This window comes from Caretta caretta, chromosome 6 (genome assembly GCF_965140235.1).
Source record: "Caretta caretta isolate rCarCar2 chromosome 6, rCarCar1.hap1, whole genome shotgun sequence".
NCBI lineage: Eukaryota > Metazoa > Chordata > Testudines > Cheloniidae > Caretta > Caretta caretta.
In genome coordinates this window covers 74,921,626-74,939,621 of record NC_134211.1, presented here as the reverse complement: position 1 = coordinate 74,939,621, position 17,996 = coordinate 74,921,626, and the positions used below count along the sequence as shown (strand labels likewise).

General features: G+C 41.6%; 1 protein-coding gene across 2 annotated transcripts in view; it reads left to right on the top strand.

The window, feature by feature from the left end:
* The first annotated feature begins 1,269 nt into the window (after positions 1-1,269).
* The window catches only part of FAM98B (family with sequence similarity 98 member B), a 45,616-nt gene continuing 28,889 nt past the window's right edge, over positions 1,270-17,996 (top strand). The window contains exons 1-5 of one of the 2 annotated variants that reach the window (XM_048854138.2): positions 1,292-1,389; positions 2,100-2,209; positions 3,564-3,712; positions 6,229-6,363; positions 7,923-8,101. In XM_048854138.2, coding sequence (XP_048710095.1) covers positions 2,163-2,209; positions 3,564-3,712; positions 6,229-6,363; positions 7,923-8,101 — 510 coding nt within the window. In that variant the 5' untranslated portion in view covers positions 1,292-1,389; positions 2,100-2,162. Of the gene's footprint in view, positions 1,390-2,099; positions 2,210-3,563; positions 3,713-6,228; positions 6,364-7,922; positions 8,102-17,996 lie in introns of both variants that reach the window. The other variant, XM_048854137.2, reaches the window with a different exon arrangement.

Genomic DNA, 17,996 nt, shown 5'->3' with positions numbered 1-17,996 from the left:
TACATCTCTTTATTAACATTTGTATGTAAATGGGAATTCATTGTTGGTGTACAGTGCTTCATTTACATCCCTACAGAGACAGACATTCCTTATCTCCTGTCTTTAGAGGAAAACCTGTTTTTCACCTCTGCTGGTGACTAATTCCTTGACACAGACTTTAAAACCATATTTTCAGTATATACATGTAACTCCTTACACAGTATCTGTACATACATTTCACAATGCTATTAATTATCAGTGTGACCCCCAGCTTTCATTTAAGACCTCACTTGACATTCTTTGGTGAACCAGGATGTACATAACAGAATCAAGATATACCTGTAGCCTTCTTGCCCGCTGGCATTAAGGGTTTCTTAGGCCACATTCTCATTACTGAGTACCAGAAGAAGTCCTGATGCGTGCCCACGTGTCAGGGAAGACTGACTGGGGCAGTCTATGGAGGGAGCTCAGAGACCAGGTCAATGCTGTGGGGCAGAGGTGGGAAGACATGAAAAATAATTTGTTTTTAAAATGCACGTGTAAACTCTGGCCTCCTTTATCCTTAACATCCACCTCAGTCACCCTGCTCTGAGCTAGAAAGCTTCCTGCAGAAGCCAATCAGGGATACTCCAGCCTCCCGTGCCTCTGGGAGGCAGCCTGGGGAAGGCTGGGGCAGAGTGAGGCTTCCCCCCATGCCGCCAGGACACCCCACTTCCTGCCCCAAACTGCCGACCAGTTTCCTCGGGCCCTGTATGGAGATGGGGGGTCGGAGGGGCCCTGGCTCTGTCCTGAGCCTTTCAGGAAGCGCCTCGGACTCTCTGTGCCTATCTGGTCAGTAACGTTTGAAGCTCCCCCGTTCAGCGCGTCCCCGCAACGGGAGGCCTGTGTGTAGAAGGTGCCGGGCCTGGTTCGCTCGCTGTCGGCCAGCAGCGCCTAGCGTCCCCAGACGGGCGGGCGGCCGGGCCTGTGTGAGGGAGCGGCGGACACCCGGCGCCGTGCGGGGCGGGGCCTGTGTGAGGGGGAGGGGGAACCCGAGGCGAGGCGGGGCGGAGCCTGTGTGGGCGCGAGGAGGGAAAGCCGAGGCCGTGCGGGGCGGGGCCTGTGTGGGCGGGAGGAGGGAAAGCCGAGGCCGTGCGGGGCGGGGCCTGTGTGGGCGCGAGGAGGGAAAGCCGAGGCCGTGCGGGGCGGGGCCTGTGTGGGCGCGAGGAGGGAAAGCCGAGGCCGTGCGGGGCGGGGCCTGTGTGGGCGCGAGGAGGGAAAGCCGAGGCCGTGCAGGGGCGGGGCCTGTGTGAAGCCGGGAGCCGGACGGGGCGGAGTCTGGGGGCGGCGGGGCCGCGCCGGCAGCATGAGGGCGCGCGAGCAGGAGCTGAAAATGGAGAGCGACGTTCTAGACGCGCTGGAGGCTCTGGGGTGAGTGTGGGGGGGCGGCCGCCGGGCCTGTCCGCCGTTCCCGTTGTGCAGAGGCTCCGTGGGCCCCGTTTGCAGGGGAGGCGGGGTAACAGTCGCTCCCCGCAGCCCCACTTCAGCAGCCCGCACTGGATCCTCTGCGCCACAGTCCCTCGCTTCAGCCCCTGAAGCCTTGTGAGCAGCTCGGCCTCCCCCGGCGCTGTCCGCCTGCGACTGGGGCTGCTCCGGCGGGACTCGGAGCGAGAAATGGCCCCGAGCTGGGACCTGAGGGGAGGGGGGGAGCGAGAGTGGGAAGAAGGGGAAACTGCGGCGGAAGGAGCATCCCCAAGGGGATCCTGGGGGGCCAGCGGTCTGTGTTGATTTAAAGAGTTGTGCCCGCCCCCCCCCCCAGCAGGGTGGGTGAGAAGGGCGTCGGGGTGCTGTGGTCCCGCCTGGGAAGGACCGATCCTCTGGAGGGGGCCGCGGGGAGGGGGGGGAAGGTGTGGAGATGGGTATGGGAGAAGTGGGCACACAGGCTTGAGGGATGGGTGCAGGGACTTCGTCAACCATAGTGCGTGTGTGTTAACCTGGGAGATCTGGGTAATTCATCTGTGTTTTGTGCTTACCCTGTCAGAATCTTATTTTGAAAGGGGAAGAGGGCTAGTGTGCTCTAGCATGTGACACTTCTGTGGGAATAAAATAAACTATATATATGTATCTCTCTCATGATAAAGGATTCCACAAAATGACTATTGGAAGACTAGAAATCAATAAATGCTAAATGGTACAAGTAGTGGATGTGTGTTTTTCTCCAGTGTATTCATTCAACTCTGTCTTCCTTAAAGTAAGTCCCACTGCATTCCATTTGTTGGGAATAGTTCTGAGTATAGGGTACCCGTCCTGCAAGTTGCTCCGTGTGGGTGGAAACTTGGACCCAAGAGGAGCCCTATTGAAGTCAGTGGGGCTCCATAGAGGCACATACAGTGCACTTCTCAGAATTGGGCCTTAAGATTTCAAAATAACCCTTTTGTGATACAGTGACTATCAAGAATACAATCACATAAATTGGTAAGATCTTGGATGTTTAATAGAAAATAGATTTAGATCATATTCTATGGAAAAGCAAGACTTTCTTTACGTTTTACTACCTATTTGACTCCTATTTAGAGTTAATCATTTGATGGGTTTGACCATATTAGGATAGTGAAAACTATATGTATTTATTTCTCCCTCAAGTGTAATCATGAAATAGAGATCTCAGATGCACATCTCATGGAAGAGGGAAGAGTTACACTAACACTCTGTGTCTGTAGAGCTAGAAACAATGACCAACATTGTTTGCTTGCATGAGATTATGAAAAGGCAATGAAGATATTTCTTCTGTTCTATATAGGTTCTGTATATGTGGTATCTGAGCACCTATATGCAATTAGGAGACCAAGCAAGAAGTAAAGGAGAAATCTATGTAGCAGGGCCTTTTACTTGGTACAGAAATTCGTCAAAACAGAATCCCACAACAATAGAATGTGCCAATCCTGAAAAAGCCTAGCTTCTTTGAACTCTGCTAGAGATAATGATTTGAAGACGTGAAAATAAGGATGAGTTTACAGTGTAATTTTAAAAATTGCAATGAGAACTGTTTTTAAACCTTTCCCTATAGTACCTGAACCCCAAAGGTTGCAGCACCAGGAACCTGAAAGTGAAATATATTATGAGCAAAATGAAAGAGATTTCGTTTATTTTCATTGTCCAAACTCAGGGAAATGCAAAAAGTAAACAGGGCATAAATAATGAGAAGTACATTTGATTTTCAAATTATTTCATTGCTAGTAATTTGAAGTAATAGGTAAAACAGTTTTCTTTACAATTTTTTTTAAATTGACTAAGTCCATTTAAATTGTGTCCTGATTTATAATCTCAAATAAAAGTATAAATACGTCTAAGTGGTTTTACATATCTGTGATATTTAAACACATGCATACTTTCTGCATTGTCAGAAGATCAACATTAGTGCAGCATAATTTCTTTTACAATATTTAACATTTAGGAAAATTTGTAAGAGATGTGAATTATGAATTTAGTGATTCAAAAAATTGTAATGGATTAATCCAGTTTCTAACTGCGAAACAATTTTACATGAAAATAAATTTAAAATCCAGGTGCTGTATTTGTCAATTTTTTTTTTCCCCCCTGTTCAGGTATGAAGGTCCCCTGTTAGGGGAGGAAGCACTTAGCAAAGCAGTAGAAAATGGATTATCTTCACCAGACTTTTCTGAGCTTTGTGTTTGGTTAAGTTCTGAAATAAAATCAGTGTGTGACCTGGAAGAAAGCATCACTTCAACAGCTGGTATTTCCACAAAATTTGAACTTTAATTTATTGAAATAATGTAGTGGTTAAGACTGTTTATTTTTTATAATTTATATTTTGTTTAATAATAACCTTTTAATCTTAGTCAAAGAAACAGTATTGATGCTTAGGAGTAAGATAGTTGTAGTAAAGAACAAACCCAAGGGTAAAACTCATGTGTTGGTGTGTTCTGTTTTTAATTGTTTAAAATTTTCTTAAATCTTACTATAAAAAGACATTCACATACAACCTACAAATGATTGTAGACTTTATATTTTTGTGATTGAAATGGTAAAGCAATATGTACGTACCTCATTTAGTTTAAGTTTTCCCTCCATAACTTCTTTATGTGAAAACATCCCACGAGGTAGACTCATAGACATTAATGCCAGAAGGGACCATCATGATCATCTAGTATGACCTTCTGCACGTTGCAGGCCACTGACCTCTTCTGCCCGCTCCTGTAATAGACCTGTAATCACTGCCTGAGTTACTGAAGTCTTCAAATCATGAGACTCCTCCATTATAGAGCATCCACCATTTATGCTAGTTTAAACATGCAAGTGATACATGCCCCGTGCTGTAGAGGAAGGTGAAAACCCCTGGGTTCTCTACCAGTGTGACCTGGGGAAAATTCCTTTCTGACACCAAGTAAGGTGGTCCGTTACACCCCAAGCATGTGGGCAAAACCCACCAGCCAGCCAGCTGGGAAAGAATTTCCTGTAATAAGTCAGAGCCCTCCCCATTTAGTGTCCCATGGACTGTTGGAGATATTTGCTACTAGCAGTCGCAGATTGTCTATATGCCATTGTATGCAGGTGCATCCGATGAAGTGAGCTGTAGCTCACGAAAGCTTATGCTCAAATTTGTTAGTCTCTAAGGTGCCACAAGTACTCCTTTTCTCATACTACCCTCCATAAACTTATCAAGCTCAGCCTTGAAGTCAGTTAGGTATTTTTACCTCCACTACCCCCCTTGGAAGGCTGTTCCAGAACTTAACTCCTCTGATGATTAGAAACCTTTATCTAATTTCAAGCCTAAATTTATTGATGGCCAGTATATGTCCATTTGTTAGAAAAAATCATTAAATACATGTATTTATAGAGAAAGTCAGCCTTCTTTTGATTAGGCTAGTGGTTTTCAACCTTTTTTGCATTTTCAGACCCCTAAAAAATTTCAAATGGAGATGCAGACCCCTTTGGAAATTTTAGAGTCTGCGGACCCCCTGAGGTCTGCGGACCACAGGTGGAAAACCACTGGGTTAGGCTGAACAAGCAAAGCTCTTTGAATCTCCTATCATAAGGTTGGCTTTCCATTCCTCCGATCATGCTAGTAGCCCTTCTTTGGTCCTGTGATCAATCAGTAGACCTCGGTCTTTCTCCTCCTCTGTCACTTCCAATTAAATCCCCAGTTTATAGGAAAAATTTCTGTTGTTCGTTCCTAATTGCATGACCTTCCACTTCGCACTATTAAATTTCATCCTGTTACTATGATTAGTGCCCTACCAAATTCACAGCCACAAAAAACGCGTCACAGACTGTGAAATCTGGTCTCCCCCTGTGAAATCTGTATAGTATAGGGTAAAAGCACACAAAAGACTAGATTTCATGGGGGAGGCCCAGCATTTCTCAAATTGGGATTTCTGACCCAAAAGAGAGTTGCAGGGGAGTCACAAAATTATTTTAGGGGGGTTGCGGTATTGCCACCCTTACTTCTGCACTGCCTTCAGAGCTGGGTGGCCGGAGAGTAGTGGCAGTTGGCCAGGTGCCCAGCACTGAAGGCAGCGACCCAGCAGCAGTGGTGCAGAAGTAAGGGTGGCAATACTATACCATGCCACCCTTTCTTCTGCGCTGCTCTTGGCAGTGGCTCTGCCTTCAGAGCTGGGCTCCCAGCCAGCAGCTGCCACTCTCCAGCTCCCCAGCTCTGAAGGCAGCACTGCTGCCAGTAGCAGTGCAGAAGTAAGAGTAGCAGTATTGCGATCTCCCCGCCATAACTCCTTTTGGGGTCAGGACCCCTACAATTACAACACTGACATTCCAGATTTAAATAGTTGAAATCATGAAATTTACTATTTTAAAAACCCTATGACCGTGAAATGGACCGTGAATTTGGCAGGGCCCTAACTATGATCTGTGATTTTTGATATAAAAAATGACACCCATGTTGTTACGGTTTGAAGGGAAAATAAAGCCTATCCCACTCACCTTACACTCGATGTAAACTACGAGTCCACTTCAACTGATTGCGTTGGTTCCTTGCGTTGGGGGATCATTATAGTATTGTCTTCTGGTTTTGAAATATGAAGGTGTTATGGTTTCTTCTAATTTAAAATTCTTGCTTATTTATGTATAGGACTCCGTTTTTAATTTAAGATAAAGTCCTATTGAATTGGTCATAAACTAATATATTATGTTTAAACTTGTAATTATAATTAATTTTCTTAATAACAAATTTGAGTTTAAAATAAAAAAAAAACTGCTGAATTTTGTAGTGATTTTTTTTCTTATTTTCTTAAGGTGGTGAAGATGTAGAGAGTTTCCAGCTTGAGATTAGTGGTTTTTTAAAAGAAATGGCTTGTCCGTATTCAACACTTGTGTCTGGAGACATTAAGGACAGGTTAAAAAAGAAAGAGGATTGTCTTAAACTCCTGTGTAAGTTGCAACAATTTTCACTCTTGCAATAATATTTACTTTTTGTAAGCTCTTTGTCTTCTTTAATCTTTTGCATATTTATCTTCTCTAACATCATAGTTTGTTTCACGTTTTTGGTTGCTTATCTTCCACTGTCTTCAGTGTTGATATTTCTTTTGCCTCATATTTGTCTTCACAGTTATGTTCTGTAGCCCTTGATCTATAAGTATAACTCAATGGGAGTTTTGTGCAGTAATTAAGAACACCCAATAGACTTCAGGGTTCAAGTGGCATAGAAAATACTAGTTTTTTAACATCAGTGATGCTCCACCTCCCCCATTCTGAGTGTCAGAATACACTGTTTTCTGGCTGCTAATTATATTACACACCAAAAACCATGTTAAAAGATCATTAACTTTTCAAAGTCAAGCATGCAAAAGTTAGAAAATACCAGCATAAATGTTGCCTGTGCATCTGCATGTGAGTGCTTTAGCTGAGATTAAAGTAGCTAAGATCTCTGGAGATTCCATCAGCACTGAGCATGCTGCAGCCATTCACAGTTCCTGTGTGTCACCAGAAAGTACCTGTGCCATCCCAACAGAATAACTGCACATGCTCCACCCTGGAGATACAGGGAAAGTCCAGCTTCTTCCCTGTAACAGCTGCTTCGAGTTAGGTATGGCAGTGGAACTGAGAGCAAGGAGTCTGTCTCACCTATACTCTCAATGACCTCCCTGCTGGCACCTAGGTAGCGTGGAGGAAGAAACTGCCTGACTCAAATGTAAAGGGGACGAGAACTGGACCTCTGGGGCAGGGAGATACATTGGGGTAAGGAACCCAAGGGACTGTCTGGACAAGGAGACTGGCACTGCAAGCTTCCCCTCCACACACATATCACTGGGCTTCAACTGGTTGGATATAGAGGATCAGACTATGACTTAACTTGTAACTTTTAAGTGTAGACCAGGCCTGAGGTTGCAAAGTCAAGTGCTCAAAAGTTAGGAAATGCTAGAAATTAGCTTGTCTGTCAACCTTAATTCATGCTGTATAGATTATGATACAGTCTTTAATGACATCACATAGGAAACCTCAGTTTTGACCTTTCATGACTTTTGAAGCCACCTTGAAAAATTTCAGCCCAACTGATTAAAGTTTGGCAAAGTTTTATAAACAACTGAAAACGGGGTTGTGTAATATGACATGTTAGGCAATCTTAATAGGTGGCATTGCCAGTTCCACATATAAGGGCAATATTTTGAGGGTTTTTAGAGGAAATATAACTCTTTTTTGATGAATCTGAAAAATGTATAAGAAAATCCCATATTAGAGAAAAACAGAATTATATTGGTGGTCTTTGTCAGGAAGGAAGGAACTGAGTACCAATCAGTTACATGCTTATAACTCTAATATGTTTGTATAAAGTAGTAGCTCTTTGACATTTTTCATTAAGTTTGCAGAATTCTGCCTACTTCTTTTCTGATACGTTCTGTATTACAGTACGTTTTATTTACTTTGAGAATACCGGCACAAAAATATTCAAGATGTCTTAAAGATGCTATTATAACACTTTTTCTCTCTAGTATTTTTAAGTACAGAGCTTCAAGCTTTACAAATATTGCACAGCAAGCAACTTAAAAGTTCTCATTTGGAAAAGAATAACGAAATCTATCAGGAAGTACAAACTCTCTGTGACGCGCTGGGCCTATCAAAGTCGTCATCTTCTGACATTCCTCTCTTGTTAAGCAATGTGGAGTCAAAGGTACAGAATTTTTAAATCTTTAAATATTCTTTTACTATATGACTTAAGTGTGAGACCCAACCTTCTAGTTCATTAAAGTCCTGTCCAACTAGCAGAAAGGTATTCTGGTTTTGAAAATAGTTTAACCCTCTCTAAACTATATGTAACTGTTTTACACTAACCCATTTCCGTTACTATGTTAAATACGTGTGCTGCACTCACAATGAGATGTGCTTTGTACCTGGTGATGTAGACTTTTCAGTCTATAGCTTTGTAGGACAAGGTGAAGTAGTGTACTAATTTTCCTGATACGCAATGCAAGTCATTTTAAGTAGTAAAGGGGAAAAGTTTTTATGTTAGGTGCACATAACTGATTGTGCAAAATTTATTTGAATAAGTAGTGATCCAAATATGTATGTATGTGTTTATGCAAAGATGATCATATCAAACCTCCACTTTTATTTCTTGGTTTGAAAATATTTACAAGTACTTACTTCGTGAATGCCATTCTGTGAATTGTGGAATTGCCTGAAAGAGCCGGACTAACCTAAGTTAGCCACTTCACCAAACAACTTAAGGAAAACCGTTTTTGAGACTTTACCCCACCAAGTTCTAACTTGTTTGATTCTAAATTGACTTCTGTGCTGTAGAATATAGAATAGGCTTTAGTTTCTTATATCATTTTTAAAAAATAATCATTTTAAAATGATTAAGTGTTAAAAGGAACACCAGTATGCATTTCCGTCCCTCAGAGTCCTCTCCACTCTTGAGTGTTGTTTGGCTTTTGGTGAGTTCCTTCTGAGGTCCCAGGTCCTTTCCCTGATCAGGAAAAGAAGCTTGAGATGGGAAAATGGGGTCCAGGAGAATCTCCTCTCACTACTGCAACAAGCTCCCTTTACCTTGTTCAGAACCAGTGGTTTAAAGGTTCTCCCTCTTCAAAGAACCTTTGTTACCTAGAGTCTGTATTTAAAAAAAAAAAAGGAAGTTCTAACACCATGTTTCTTTGTTCCTTCTTTTCTGCTGTGAATTTTCAACTGATCAACCCCATCTCCTCTAGAGCAGTGGTTCTCAAAGCCGGTCCGCTGCTTGTTCAGGGAAAGCCCCTGGCGGGCTGGACCGGTTTGTTTACCTGCCGTGTCCGCAGGTTCGGCCGATCGCAGCTCCCAGTGGCCGCAGTTCGCCGCTCCAGGCCAATGGGGGATGCGGGAAGGGCGGCCAGCACGTCCCTTGGCCCACACCGCTTCCTGCAGCCCCTGGCGCGGCCAACTGCAGCCACTGGGAACCGCAATCGCCTGAACCTGTGGATGCAGCAGGTAAACAAACCAGTCTGGTCCGCCAGGGGCTTTCCCTGAAGAAGCAGCGGACTGGCTTTGAGAACCACTGTTCTCTAGACAACCTGGGTAGAACTGGCTTTCCCCTAGACTGCAGACATCCCATTGTTTTAAAGTGCTCCCATTTGAAGGGAAGGCTATTCAGTTTTAATGACTCTCTCTTGTTCCTGAGCCCTGAGATATGTGACACTAGCACAGGTAACAAATGACTTGTTCAGTGATAGAGCAATTTCATAGAATCAACCCAAATTCAGAGATTTCACATAGACGCATTTCCCAGACTGTCATGATTGTCTTATTGTAAAATGGGAATAATTATTTCAGAAGGATGTATGCTTTTATTTCGGCTGCCAGTATTGGTCTCAAATGCTGCAAATGCAAAAGATATTGTATTAGTATGGTGAGACTGGTAACGCCTTGCATTTTAAATCCCTGAATCCCACAAATCAAAGTATTCTTTCAGCCATGTAACTTTTCTATTGTTTTCAAGAACGTGGCTGTACAACAGGCTAGATTACATAAGTAAATCAAGATTGACCCATTTTTCAAAATCTTTGCGAATAACAGACACAGTAGCCTAATTAGGCTTACTTGTAGGGCTGTCAAGTGATTGAAAACATTAATTGCAATTAATTGCACTGTTAATAATAGAATACCATTTATTTAAATATTTTTGGATGTTTTCCATATTTTCAAATATATTGATTTCAATTACAACACAGAATACAAAGTGTACAGTGCTCACTTTATATTTTATTACAAATGTTTGCATTGTAAAAAAGAAACAAAAGAAATAGTATTTAATTCACCTGATACAAGTACTGCAGTGCAATCTCTTTATCATTAAAGTTTTACACTGTTTTATTTGTGAATGCAGTTATTTTTTGTACATAATTCTACAAGTCCACTCAGTCCTACTTCTTGTTCAGCCAATCGATCAGACAGACAAGTTTGTTTACATTTGCAGGAGATAATGCTGCCCACTGCTTGTTTACAATGTCACCTGAAAGTGAGTTCGCATGGCACTGTTGTAGCTGGCATCACAAGATACTTACGTGCCAGATGCACTAAAGATTCATATGTCCCTTCATGCTTCAACCACAATTCCAGAGGACATGCTTCCATACTGATGATGGGTTCTGCTTGATAATGATCCAAAGCAGTACACACTGATGCATTTTCATCATCTGAGTCAGATGCCACCAGCAGAAGGTTGGTTTTCTTTTTTTGTGGTTTGTCTTCCGTAGTTTCCTCTGCAGTGTGTTGTTCTTTTAAGACTTCTGAAAGCATGTGCTACACCTCATCCCTCTGAGATTTTGGAAGGCGCTCCAGATTCTTAAACCTAGGTGAAGTGCTGTAGCTATCTTTAGAAATCTACATTGGTACCTTCTTTGCATTTTGCCAAATCTGGAGTGAAAGTGTTCTTAAAACGAACATTTGCTGGGTCATCATCTGAGACTACCATAACATGAAATATATGGGGAGTGTGACAGGTTTCAGTCGGTCCTCCAAGCCCCTAGGGGGCGATGGAGAGCTATGGTCCCACTGGCAGGCCTTAGTCACACCTTTCGGGCACTGGGGAATTAGTGGGAAAGGTGTGCTGGCAGGGGAGCGCCGGCACGAGTCTGCAGCGCGCCCCTCAGGCAGGGGAGCGCTGGTATGGGTTGGTAGCGTGCAGTTTTGCTACCCAAGGCAGGTTGGCCGGGGTAGGGGAACGCAGGCCCACCCAACTCCACTGCGTTCCAGCCCAGAGCCCTGACAGTGGCGGGAGGCGAAGGTCCTGCTGCTTGGTCAGCAGGGGGCCATCCGCGCCCCGCTGACCAAATACACCCACCACACGGTGCAATTCTGCCCCTGGGCTAGTTCCTACCCAGTCTCTCAAGCGGGTCTCTCCGGTCCCTCCAGCTCGTCCGGGTATTCCGCTGCTGGCAGCTCCAGCTCCTTCTCTGTGTTGGACTGACGCTGGCCTGGGCTACAGCCAGGTCCCTCCGGGTACTTAGTGGCTGGCAGTCCTGGTCGCCACAGGCCTTCCTCCTGGTCAGGTTCCTCCTGGGTTGGCAGCAGGATCATGAGGGAGCAGCCTGTGTCTGTCTCCCTCCCTTGGGCTGCCCTCACTGGGCAAAGGGCCCCGCCCTTTGTACTTCCTGTCCCACCCCTCCCCTTCCGGGGATTGGCGTAAGCTTGATCTAGCCCCGCCCACTCAGGCTGAGAGGGTGGCTCTTTACTGTCTGGTTCGGAGGGAAGCCACCCTGGCTCCCTACAGGGAGACATACAATTCTCCCCCAAGGAGTTGAGTCACAAATTTATTTAACACACTTTTTTTTTTTTTTTTTTTAATGAGTGTTGTCAGCTTGAAAGCATGTCCTCTAGAATAGTGGCTGAAGCGTGAAGTGACATATGAATCTTCAGCATATCTGGCACAAAAATGCTTTGCAATGCAGGCTACAAAGGTGTCATGTGTATGCCTGTTCTCACTTTCAGGTGACGTTGTAAATAAGAAGCCGGCAACATTATCTCCTGAAAATGTAAACAAACTTGTTTGTCTTAGCGTTTGGCTGAAAAAGGAGTAGGACTGAGTGGATTTGTAGTCTAAAGTTTTACGTTTTGTTTTTGAGTGCAGTTATGTAACAAAAAAAAAATCTACATTTGTAAATTGCACTTTCAGGAGAGAGATTGCCCTATAGTACTCGTATGAGGTGAATTGAAAAATTTATTTTTTAAAAATTTTTACAGTGCAAATATTTGTAATAAATAATATAAAGTGAGCACTGTACACTTTGTATTCTGTGTTGTAATTAAAAGCAGTACATTTGAAAATGTAGAAAAAATCCAAAACTGTTTAATAAATTTCAGTTGGTATTCTATTGTTGAAAAGTGTGATTTAAACTGATTGATCACGATTAATTTTTTTGAGTTAAACCCGTGAGGTAACTGCAATTAATCGACAGCCCTACTTATTTGCCATCTCTTTTTAATCAACTGTTTTCTCTCCAGTTCTCAAGATCAATAAGATTTATGGGCAAGTAGCCCAGCCAGCAGACCTCTGTAAATTTAAAAAAAACTCACATACAGTATGTCTACACAGTGATTTAAAAACCCGCGGCTGGCCTGTGCCAGCTGACTCGGGCTTGTGGGGCTTGGCTCGGGGATTGTTTAATTGCAGTGCAAATGTTCAGGTTCGGGCTTATGAGGTGGGAGGGTCCCAGAACCCGAGTCTAAACGTCCACACTGCAATTAAACTGCCCTGTGAGCCTGAGTCAACTGGCATGGACCAGCCATGGTATCTAATTGCAGTGCAGGCATATCCCTAGTGTGATTGCTTAAATCATGTTGTCAAAGTTATAAGAGACAACAAAAGACATTTTTTCAAGCAAATAATTTTAAACCTACATTTTCAGCTCAGACAGATTGCTTTGAATGTTTAGTACACACACAGCTGCTAGTACTAAACATTCCTATGTACTTTTGTGTGCCATGATGAAAACTTATACAACAGCATTAAAAGACCACTTCACTAGAAGTTGATTCAGGTTCACTTAGCATTAACAACTGCACTGTGTCTGCTGGTTTTACTGTAAAATTCAAAGAGGAATCCTAGATTCTAATTTAGCTGAAAAGGCCTTTGAAAAACCCTTTCACACTAGTAATACTCAATTTAGCAATGGGTATTATGTGAAGATAAAATTAATCATCTTCCTAATTGATTATCAAGTGTAATTCTATATGTCCCTTGACTAGTCCCTGTCATGTTTTTTCAGCAGATCAATATAAGCACTTTTAAAATTTACATTTGGTCTATATGCTAAAAATATATATAAAATGGAGCAGTATTTAATGTCAAATAAACATTATTTCATAATTCTGCCATAAAAGGGAGGTTGTCTGAGGTGGCTAGGCAAGAGCATGTAGGATAAGCAATTGCAGCCTGCCTAACTGCAAGATGATACAAGCCCTGTAGTCTGAACTGAAATTTGTGTGTGTACACATGTACACGTATACATTTTTATTTATTTTTATATATATATATATATAAAGACACGCACCATGTCTGATATCATCAGTGAAATTGTTATACAATGTAAGACTGATATTCATGAGGAGCTCGGGGGGGGGGGAGGGAGCCTATATTGCTCTAGTTTTGAAACAAAAAAACCCTCTCATTCTGAATGTTGAGGTATAGAATGGGGAAAAATAAGGATCCAGCAAATATTCATCAGACTCTTACAGCTCCCAGGTCTATCATATCTGGCAAACTTGAAGGTTTATTTTTTCCAAAAAGATATCCTTTCATCTGCACAGATGTATAAAAATGTTACTGCTGTAACTTATGGAGAGTTACAACAGATACTAAAACAAACAGAAGATTCCAGTGCAAACTTTTCTTTTATGTGAAAACCATTTCGTACTTCTCTTCCAAAATGCCTGCCAATTCAGCAGTGAATTGATACCAGCTACGCTTGCTTTGGGGTCTTTATAGGTGTCAAAACGAGTGTATTAATCCATTGTGGCATATTCCATGCTGCTATGAAGAATTTAATGTGCAAATGTTTCTTCACGTACTCATTTTATATTAAAGTTTTCCTTGTCCTAGTGCTTGAGAAATATTGTAGAATCTTTATGCATCTTCGATTTTATACCGCAGGGCTTAATTTTAAATGGCACAGATTCACAATTTATCTTGACATATCAGAAGGAATTCCATATATCTGTAGGGGGAGCGGCATTAGGAAGATAATAGTGATGCCTTTATTTTGTTAGTCTCTTAACAAAAAGCAATTTTTTAGAATTCGTGATTATGCCTTTCTTAGTATTAGTTGCTTGTAATCGTTCACTTGAAATAAATTCTTGGATTTTCAAATGTCTGTTACATTTGACTTAATTTGGTTCCATGTAAAATTGTATTATTAACTTATAATTTCATGTTTGTCATTTGTAATAGAAACTTACACTCTTATCGGTTTTATCCAATTTTCAAATGTGTTTGCTGTATTTCAACATGTCTGCTCTTTCTCTGTCTAGCCTCATCACCATTGTCACTAGCTGTGGGAATAGTTCTGAGAATAGTGTTTGATAGAAAAGCCAAAGGGACAGATCACACATTGTATTTTGGTATGGCACATCAGAATGTTGATTGTGTTTTTAATAATGTCTCAGATTATTTTAAAGATAAGTATAAGTATAAAATCCAAACCGCTTTCTTCACTGTGACTATAACATTTATGGTGGAACAAATTTTGGACTTGAAGAGGTTGAAAATATCTCTTCGGATTTACATTTCTTATGGCAAACTGGTGCAGTGGTTACCAAACTATTTAAGACCGTGATACTCAGACCTCAGTGATTCAGGAGCCAAATTAGTAGTCAGCATTACCCAAAAGAACTGCAGTAGTGTGAATTCATTGTTTCATTTACTGTAGTACTATATATTTGTATTTAAACAGTATTGTTAAGGAAAAGTTAGCACATGTGACTCCATTTTGGTTTGGGGCCCACCATTGTCTAAAAGCAAGCACATCATGCACCAGGAGGAGTGATAATTAGATACTGCATCCCTGTGAAAATCCTCCTCCTTGTCTCCAGCCTGCCTTGACTCCCAGTACCTGTTTTTTGTCGGTCTCTAACTCCCTATCTCCTGGCCTTTGATGTGAGGCCTCCCATCCTGATAATAAAAGTTACTGATGCATGGCTTTAGGACCATACTGTGTAATTAACATACTGGTTTAGCACGAGGAATGCACCAAGCAGGGATAGGTGGTATATAAGAAAAGGGTTTGTTTATTGGTTAAGGTTTCCGATGCACGAGGGCAACATGCTTTGCTAAGAAGTATATAACCTTTGTATAACCTGTATTCAGGGTCCCCTCCTGGCTAGCAGGGGGGCACCACGCTCGAGCGTAATAAACTCAGTGTTTTTTGGGAACTCTGCAGTTGTGGACTTTGTTTATGTGCCTCAGCCTAGATCCGAACTGTGCGTGTCCTCTCAGGTGTAATTCGTAACAGTATGATGGGAAATATTTAGGTTTTTTTATATGTGTAATTCTCACAGTAAAATAGCTGACCAAGTATTATTTTATCAACTAAAGTTGGTTAATAACATAGTAAAAGCATCCTGATTGGTTAATAACTTAGACTGGTCAATAATTAAATCACACAGTATTTTAATATAATGTGCTGCAAAGAGCCACAGGAGACATATTAAAGAGCCACTTGTGGCTCACGAGCCTCTGTCTAGGTATCATTGATTTAAGACAATGTGAAGAATCAAGTCAGTTTTTAATGCTGCAGTGACCGCAATACTAGAATTATTCACTCCTGTTGGTAGGTTGAAAAATTAGTATGGGCACCTTGAAGTTTGCTTGTCAGGATGTTATCCTACTCTAGACTTGCCTTGGAGGGGTAAACTGAGGAAGAAACATTGACATTTAGTACAAAGGAAGCACAACTTTGGCATAAACACTGATCATCCAAGAGAGTCACAGGAACTTAGTATCCTGTGGTTCATACTTTTCTCACGTGCAAGATTGTGTGAATTTAATAACTGTTTGTAAAGGAACAAAGAAAAAGTGACTAACATCAATATGAAATAATAATATAAAGATTTTAAAATGTCTTCTGTCACCTAAGTGTTGCCTTATATACTGTGGTAATGTGTACAATAGAAAAGATCTAAATCCTTTAAGTAGTAGACAATGAAATGAAACACTAAAGAATGACCGAAAGCTTTTGAAAAAATATTTAAAAGTTGAAAAAAGAGGGAGTTACTTTCCTTTCTTGTGTTTTCATTATTTTTACAAAAGAGTTTTAGTTACATTTTCTGTAGTTTACTTTTTAAATTGAAGCTAGCATGTTGTCTTTAACATGACTAGTTTTCAAAAGCATGTTTATATGGCATTCACTAAACCTACAGTCTAACAATGAATAATGCACTTTAACATAACAACATAGTTATTAAAGAACATGGCAGATGTGTTCTGTTGTTATAGACTATATAACTGAACAGGTCAGAGTAGACGTGCATAAAAGTCAAGCAAAAAATGTCTTTAAAGACTGACAAATACCACATCAACACAAGCTTCTGGTAAAAGGGGTGAGGAAGGAGGGAATGGATGTAAAATGTTTGATACTAATGGTTTTCATATGATTGTTTTGTAAATGTACGTGTCACTTTACAGATAGTGAAGGGTAAGTCTGCCCTTTGAGGTGGGGCGTGATTCCCAGTTTGAGGAGTCATACTTGTGCTAGCTGTCATCAAGCTAGTGTGCTAAAAATAGAATGTAATGGCAGGATCTAGCCTCTCCTGCATCTAGCCTCTCCTGCTGCTGCAACAGCTACATTCTGTTTTTAGTGTGCTAGTTTGAAAAAAGCTAGGGCAAGGATGGCTCCTCGAGTTGAAAATCACACCACAGCTCAAAGTGTAGACATACCTTAAGATCAATGTCCCTTTTCTGGAAGAGTTTACAGTGTAATGTCAGATAAATTAATGTTATAGTTCAACTCTTCGGGCCAGATTTTTCAAAGCATCAGAACCCTGATGAGCACATACAAATCTAATACTTTCACGAACAAGGGGTCAGGCAGAAAGAAAAACTATCCTTACCGTCTCTCATAAGATAGTATAGAAAAACCTCAGTGTGTATTAGAAGATGGAACTTTTAAAACTTATCCAAGAGCTACAGGCTTAAAAAAAATAAAAGGAAGAAAGCAGATTTAATGCATGGGATTTTAAATTGGTAGGTACAGGATAGCTGCATATTTTAAATAGATTTTAGTACAATATCCAGAAACTTGGCTGTGTCTTTTTAAACAGTAGAAAAACAGATCAAATGATTCAATGACTAACATTTACTAGAGGATACAAATAATCACAGAATTGCCCTAAAAATGCACAGTGGTGACAGTGACTTTGGAAGAATATCTCTTAATTAGTCAAATGTGTGCTCCTGCAACTGTGATTTCTGGAATTATGATGGATCGGTTGTCTTTTAAGACTTTGATCTACTCATATGTTTAAGTACACAACAACCATATGCTGAGGTTGCTTTCATAATGCATGGTTCTAAATTCGCTTTAAAGGGTATGTCTTCACTGTAGAGTTAGCCTAGGCTCTTATCTGGGTATTTCTGCTAACCCCTTTCTGTTCCACATGCAAAATACCTGTGACATGAGTTTATTGGTCCTTTCTGTTCAGGATTTCTGGCTTGTTTGGGACGGTAGGCTAAAGCATGTATGCTGCTTTCATACAGGCTGGTAACCCATCCAGTTTGCAGTGAGAACACAGGCTAAAGCACGTGTGTGCTGATAGTTGTCCAGTGCCTGCTCCCAAACTCCCCTGTGTGCCCAGACAGCAAACAAATTTTCCCACAACTCACTGGGAAGTGATCAGAGTGGTTCGGCTTGCAGCAGCACAAAGAACCATGGGATATTCCCCCAAAAGTCCTAGTGACACATCTCACCCGTGAGGACACAGTAACTTACATATGGCTTTGTAGTGTGGCTGCTCGCACCCAGACTCTGTTGATTGTGGTGCTGATGTGGCATACCCAAAATGTTGCTACTTTTTAAATTAATGTTGCTGACTAATAAAGT